The 7,530-nt window shown below is 41.9% G+C and overlaps 1 protein-coding gene across 1 annotated transcript; it reads left to right on the top strand.

Moving 5' to 3' along the window:
* The first annotated feature begins 168 nt into the window (after positions 1-168).
* Positions 169-7,184, top strand: nkx2.2a (NK2 homeobox 2a). The gene is made up of 3 exons (XM_077539040.1): positions 169-205; positions 4,152-4,861; positions 5,148-7,184. The coding sequence occupies exons 2-3, from the start codon at positions 4,594-4,596 to the stop codon at positions 5,729-5,731; spliced, it is 852 nt and encodes a 283-aa protein (XP_077395166.1). The 5' UTR covers positions 169-205; positions 4,152-4,593; the 3' UTR covers positions 5,732-7,184.
* Positions 7,185-7,530: the final 346 nt, after the last annotated feature.

Raw genomic sequence — 7,530 nt, 5'->3', positions numbered from 1 at the left:
AACAAACATTGAGCAATGCAAAGGAGTTATAGCGGGAGCCTCTTTGGCCAGCTATGCAAACGCTCGCTTTCGGGGTGTTATATAAACCGCATCAGGCTTATCATGTGCACGCACTCCTCACTCTCCATTTGGAGATATTTCATGAACCCTGCTTGAACGCGGCCAACACTTCCACCAGCAGCAGCCTCCCTTCTGGTTGTACCAGGTAAGCCCCCACTGCGAGCATTTTCCTTCTCTGATCTGCTTGCATGTGTGTACGAGGAAGTATCACGTGGGTGTGGACTGCATGGATCTTCATGCACCATGACAAAAAAAATATTCAATAATGACTCATTGAACGATGCTTCAATGAACAAATTACAAAAAAAAAAAATTTCAATAATAACAATGATCCCAAGTTGTCCGATTTTGGGTATATACCCCCTGTTGTTTCTCCAAAGTGCCGGTAGGGACCGCTAGAGCTCTACAGATGTCAACAGATGTTCACGTTATTGTGACACTCAGCAAACAAGCTGCCAAAGAAGAGGCGAGACGCATTTTTACGCGTGTGCGTGACAGACTGTCTTTATTTCTTGACTTGTTTATGTGCACTTATGCTGAATTTTAAGAACATTTGGTTGATTTTTGTTTGTGTAAGAAAGACGCACAGATTAAAAAATATTGATGCCGGCTACAATTGTCAAAAAAAAAAAAAAAAAAAAAAAAAGCCTTTTTAAGCAATTCGTCGTGCACACGCGCAAGTGTGCAAATGGCAAAGAATGACAACGCGTGGCATGAAATCCACCGTTACAAATAAACTGCTGCTTGAACAACTGAAGTCGGCCTCTGGGGGGCATGGCTAATCTCACCGTGACATGTTTAATTATCACACCAATAGAGACGAATAAAGACTTTCCCTTTTGCCTGGAAGTGGTGGATTCTGTGTGTAAAAAAAAAAAGAAGAAAAAAAGAAAAACAAATCTCCCCTCCAGCTACATGTCCGCAGGCCACGGCTTAAACACCCTTTAAATAAACCGCGGCGGCTTTACCTGAATATTAGATGTAGTCTTTAATCATAGAGGAGGGAAATCGGGTTTGTCACATTTATCACGGGTGCCCCGAAGGCGGCAGTGCATGGTCACCTTTTATCAAAGCACAAGTCTCCTCCCGCGAGGCGGCCGAACGCGCTGAAATTCGCCGATTAAAGAGGAAAAGGGAGGAACCGTCAACATCCATTATGGATTCTCCCGCCGGCAAATTCGTATTTGTGCGTTCAATCGAAGGATGTATTTAATCAAGAATATATAAAAAAAAAAAAAAAAAGCTCTTTTTTTTTCTGTTGTAAAGGAACAATTGTGACCATGAATTTTCAGGAGGGAATTATAATTAATCACGCGAGATATGTTTGGGGGATCGTGTATGAAAAAAAAAAAAAAAAGATTTAATTTTTTTTAAGTTACTTTTGCTGAAAATGTGAACGAGAATTTATTTGATTTTTTTGTATACGTGCATTTAATGTGTCTATCCAGTTATAATGGGCACCTAAGAGCGAAATATAAATTTTTCTCGAATTAAAAAAAAACAAAAAAAACATCAACATATAGTGTTATTGCACAAATAAGCGTCCATGTTTTTGTCCTTTAATTGCATCTGCAGCGTGCATGCATGGAGGCTCTTCTTTATCTCTCTGTCTCACACACACACACACACACGCACACACACGCCAACATGACGCATAATAATGTCAAACAAAAGAATTCATTTTAGGACACTTTTATTACAGCAATATACATTTTATCCACCAAAATTTGCACAAAAAAAACATTTGTATTTGTTTATTAAAATGCAGATGAACTCACATTATTTGATAATAATAATAATAATAATAATAATAATAATAATAATAATAATAATAATAATAATAATAATAATAATAATAATAATGAAGAAGAAGAAAGGGAATATATAGGGAAGTTAAGAGTGTTTGAACTCGCGCAGTTAAAGTAAACAAGTAAACAGAGCAGATAGTCCTTCCAAGTGGATAAATCCACTTAGCCTGCATGCGCACTTTTAGCTCATCCTGCACAAACCCTCACGAGACTGATCAAACATGCACTATACCACCCCCCCTCTCAACCCCAGGAAGAAAAGAAAAAAAAAAGTGCTCCTCTAGTCCGGTGTGCTGCAACTATACTTTTGCACCCTCTTGTCACGGTGCCACAAACACGAAAGCAAATCTCCGTGACAATGCGGGCCGATAAGCCGAGCTCACTTTTGGGGGTTAAATAAGTCTAACAGTCAAATGACATCATGCAAGTGTCGGGCCCGCGGTGCATGTGCTTCTTGATGAGGCTGCAGCTGCTCCCGCGCGGGCCGAAAATGTCTCTCAGGGTCTTTACCGCGCCCCCCCGCCCCAATTGTCTTATATCGGATTTAGCTGGTTGCAGCATTTATACTTGCTGAATCTGGTCAGTCAACAATTTAAGTTCTCACCCAAGAACCCGCTCCAGTTTGTTTGTTTGTCCATAAAAGTGAATCATGGAGCCTTTGTGGTGATGTTGCCGAGACTTGAGATTAATTTTACCACATATTTGTGGAATAGAAGGCCAATCAGATACACGCCTGGCTGAGGTGTAAAAAAAATAAAATAATACAGTATAATATAGTAGGTAAGAAAAAAAAATTGCACATCAAACAATAATAAAACATAAAACAGGAAGAAAGATTATTATTATTATTATTATTATTATTATTATTATTATTATTATTATTATTATTATTATTATTATTAGTAGTAGTATTATTATCAATGACCATCATTAATAATAATAATCATTATAATAAATAAAAACACTAATATGATATATGTTTACATTAAAGTCGATTTGTTGCCCGCGCCACTAAGTTTTTTTTGTTTTGTTTTTTTGACAAGTTTTCTATTGTGCGCGCGCGCGTGCCCGTGCGCGTGCGCGCGCCCCGGGAGGACTTTTCCTTAATACTGTGCAAGGATCCATGGAATTGAATGAAGAGATAGTCCATTGAAAGCGGTTGAATGCCATGACAACTAGGAACAAGCTCAGATTTATTCCAAACAGTTGGAAAGCATTGTGCGCGGGGCGTCAATCATCTATTATTTGGGGGGCCTGAAATAAATGCAAAAAAACTGCAGCGGCACAAAAGCTTCCAACAGGAGCCGGACATTTGTCTACATTTCCGCCATTGTCTGCAGCTTAGCAATCGGTTTGTTATTTGTGTTTGGCCGGGTCCGACCACCCAGGATGCATGCATGCATGCGCGGCCGCGCGCGCGGGGGACTTTGCTGAAAACGGGGAAACATTGTCACCCACGTCACATACTGGATGATGGCGGGCAGAGAGGGAGGAGAGCGGCATGGAGAAGTCTGAGGGGAGGGAATGAAAGTATATAAGCAAAACAATGATAGCCGGCTTTTTAGTGCATGCAGGAGGGAAAAAAAAAAAAAAAAAAAAAAAAAAAAGAGGATTTACACACTGGAAAAACAAATATTAGGATGTGGTGCCAGAATTTGAAGAGATTGATTTTGTCATAAAAAAAAAAGAAAAAAAAAAGATTATTATTATTATTATTATTATTATTATTATTATTATTATTATTATTATTATTATTATTATTAATATTATTAGTATTATTATTAGTATTATTATTATTAAGCTCATGGTCTGTCAACTGAAGAGAACAAACAAAGCCTGCTAAAACCTCTTGTCCTTAAGCCTAAGCCAAAATATTGACTCAGAAGGTTTACATAAATTACCCCTTAATAATATTTGGACAAAAAAAAACAAACAAATGAAAATATCAATGATATATAGCAAAATGTACCAAAACGAAACGTTTGTATTGCAATTGCGAGCAAAGTATACAGTGAGTCGAAAGCTACTTGGAGTTTCTTTGTATGTAAATAGGGAGTTAAAAAAAAAAAAAAAAAAAAAAAAGGCCCTCCCCGTCTTTGTAATTAATTGACACGTTATACCACTCATCACGCGCTGAAGCACCAATGGTAGATGCTCGGATCTCCCCAAAACCCACAATTTCACATCTGCAAACACTGTCTTCATCCACTTGACTCCTAAGACCCGCCCACACGTGGCCAACCTTTCGCGTGTTTTAACGCTTCTTTTTTTTCCCTGCTGCAGGTTCATGTGTTGCAGACCAACCTTATATGGACGGATCGGACAAGGTAATGGCTTATTTGCCTCGTGCGCCCAGCAGCAGCACCGTCACTGTATATCATCCGTGCAGCACTTGAGCCACTTTTTTTTTTTTTTGGGGTGCATCTCCTCCAACTGGACTCTCTGAGACCGAACCAGAGCGACGACTTGTGCATGCAGGCAGGCGATGCTCGCCCACGGCGGCTCCTCTCCATAGCCTCGATTCTCCTCTTTTCCCCCCTTTTTTTTTTTCCAAATCCAGCTCAGCTTCTCCTTTTTTTTCCTCCCCTTGTGTGTGTCTTCTCAAACAGCGGATTGTCCGACAGAAAGGTGCTTGGTGCTGCAACTTTTTTTTTTTTTTTTTTTTGGTTGGGTTGGTTGGGTTGGTTGGTCGCCCCCCACCCCCCCACACACACACAACCAGAATATGTCGTTGACCAACACAAAGACGGGCTTCTCTGTTAAGGACATTTTGGACCTTCCGGACACCAATGACGAAGAGGGATCTATCACCGGGGCGGAGGAGGACACGGAGGGCTCGGAGAGCACGTCCACCTGCACGAAAAGCACGGGAGTTTTGGTGAAAAGTCCCCTGGAAAACGTGCCGAACCTGCCGTTAAAGAACCCCTTTTACGACACGAGTGACAATCCGTACACGCGATGGCTCGCCACCACGGACAGTATTCAATATTCATGTAAGTAGAGGCTAATTATCTTTATTCGGAGGCCGATAATGGCCGATTTACATCATAAATCTAAGCTTGGAATTCGATTATCTTTATTTAGAGGCGTTGATGGCCGCTTTATATCATAGATGTAAGCTTGGAATTCGATTTGATATTGCACAATGCACATTATACAACGCTTGACCGACTCCCTTCGCGCGTGCGCGCACCACGCACGCACGCACGCATGTTACAGAAAATGTTTTGTGAGTGTCCCATGTTTTTTCTCTGGGAGCCGTCCATAACATTTTGACAGTGTTCCTCCCGTTTCTCGCCGCCGCAGTGCACGGCCTCTCCGCCGGCTCCCAGGACTCGGCCAAATCGCCGGAGCCGTCCGCCGACGACGAGTCGCCGGACAACGACAAGGAGACGTCCAGCAGCGGCGGCAGCGACTCCGGCAAGAAGCGCAAGCGGCGCGTGCTCTTCTCCAAGGCGCAGACCTACGAGCTGGAGCGCCGCTTCCGGCAGCAGAGGTACCTGTCCGCCCCGGAGAGGGAACACCTGGCCAGCCTCATCCGCCTCACCCCGACCCAAGTCAAAATCTGGTTCCAAAACCACCGCTACAAGATGAAGCGAGCCCGGGCCGAGAAAGGTATGGAAGTGAGCCACCTCCCTTCTCCCAGGCGAGTGGCCGTGCCGGTCTTAGTGCGGGACGGGAAGCCCTGTCACACCCTTAAAGCTCAGGACCTGGCGGCCACTTTTCAGGCCGGGATCCCCTTCGCGGCGTACGGCGCGCAGTCGCTCCAGCACATGCAGTACAACGCGCAGTACGGCGCCGCCGCCACGCCGCACTTCCCCGCGGCGCACCACTTGGTGCAAACGCAACAGTGGACTTGGTAAGGGACGCGATCCAGACAGACACAGACTCGGGTTTTTGGGGGTTTTTTTTGGGGGGGGGTGAAAGGCACACTAGGCAGTTCGCAAACCCACACACGAAACGAAAGACTTTTTTTTTCTCCCCCCCATCGCAGTCACGCACTATACCATTTTTATTCGGGGCTCATGTGTGCACCGTGTTTACATGTGAACTGGCTCCAAATCCACCCCTGTCCCACCCAAATAGATTTTATCGAGAATGTCAATGCTCTTCTTGTGAACATTTTTTTTTTTGTAAAAAAAAAAAAAAAAGTATGTTGTGTGTTGGTTGTAGATATTTTCTCCTCCCCCCCTTTTTTTTTTTTTTGCCCTTCGTGTTATTATCAGCACGTATACGAACCACTTTATAATTATAGAAATGTTAATTTCTTGCTTCTTTTATGGACCGAAAAATATTTATGGCCACGAATAAACACTGGCAACTTTTCAGATTTCTTTATCATTTTCTTTTTTTTATTTAATTTGTTTACAAATGCGTAAATTCGCAAGCAGATTTTTTTTCTTTTCATTTCAGTGCGCCAAGCAAAATTTTTCAAAAACATCCCACTGAGCCTGCATGGCACACAAATGAGAATATTTCCTCTAAATCCAAAACGCCCTCAGACAAATCTTGAAGTCACTCGTCAAATGGGAGCAAAAATCCACTCACTTACTAGAAGTGGGCTTCTCAACACAAGAAGCTTTTAAGTCAAAAGCTCTCCCTTTTTTTTCCTTTTTTTTTGTTGCATCTGCAACCGGCCTTGTGCAAGCCGTAATGCAATAAACGTGCTGTTATCTTGTTAGTTTTCTAACTTGCAGACAAGATAGAAGAAAATAATTTAAAAGCCTGCTGTCATCAGGAGGCTCGCAATTTAAATACATTCCGTTAAAATGTCAACAATAATATTTTCCTCTCACTCTCAGATACAATTCCCGCCACCTCCACGCCACATAGCTGTCCCAGGCTATGCCTGCAACAAATATGACTTAAAATGTTTCTTCTTTAAACGTGCGCGTAGAACAAAATGAACTCCCACGGTGGATTATCTGACTGCGGTCAATATCTTGAGTAAATATGATAACCGAGCAAAGGAGAAAAAAAAAAAAAAAGTGCATTTCGTTTGCCCCCTCCCACACACACACACGTGCACACAAAATATCCGAGCAGATGTTCGAGCCGCCCATATCATCACTGAACAAACAGCTAAATTGGACAGATTTGCTAATTATTTACAAAATGGCGTCTCAAGGGGAGGGGGGGCTACTGATTTTGGAGCATGTGTTCGCACAGAGCAGGATGCACTTTAAGGTGAAATAACTGGGTCATTCATTATTATTATTATTATTATTATTATTATTATTATTATTATTATTATTATTATTATTATTATTATTAATACTTTAATGCAGTCAGAGGGATATTTGTTATTATTTATAATCCTATGACTATATGTATAAAAAAAAAAAAAAAAAAAAAAACAGGCAATTTGTTGGACTCTATTATTGCACAATACAGTACAAAAAAAAAAAAAACAAGTCCAGAGACAAAAGGCCAGGCTCGGTTCTGGTCCATGTTGGAGGCGTGCATGTTACCAAGCAGCGGCGTAGAGATGCAGACGGTGGAAAAAAAAAAAAAAAAGAAAAAAAAAAAGAAAGCAAGCGTGTCAGAGTTTGCATCTTTGGGCTTTTTGTGCCGCCTGTCACTCGCTGTCATTGTGATCTTTTACTACACACGTCGCATCCCATATGGGCAGCTGCATGGGGCTCGGACAAGGAGGGTTGGG

This window comes from Festucalex cinctus, chromosome 12 (assembly GCF_051991245.1).
Source record: "Festucalex cinctus isolate MCC-2025b chromosome 12, RoL_Fcin_1.0, whole genome shotgun sequence".
NCBI lineage: Eukaryota > Metazoa > Chordata > Actinopteri > Syngnathiformes > Syngnathidae > Festucalex > Festucalex cinctus.
This window is presented reverse-complemented; position numbering and strand designations above follow the sequence as displayed.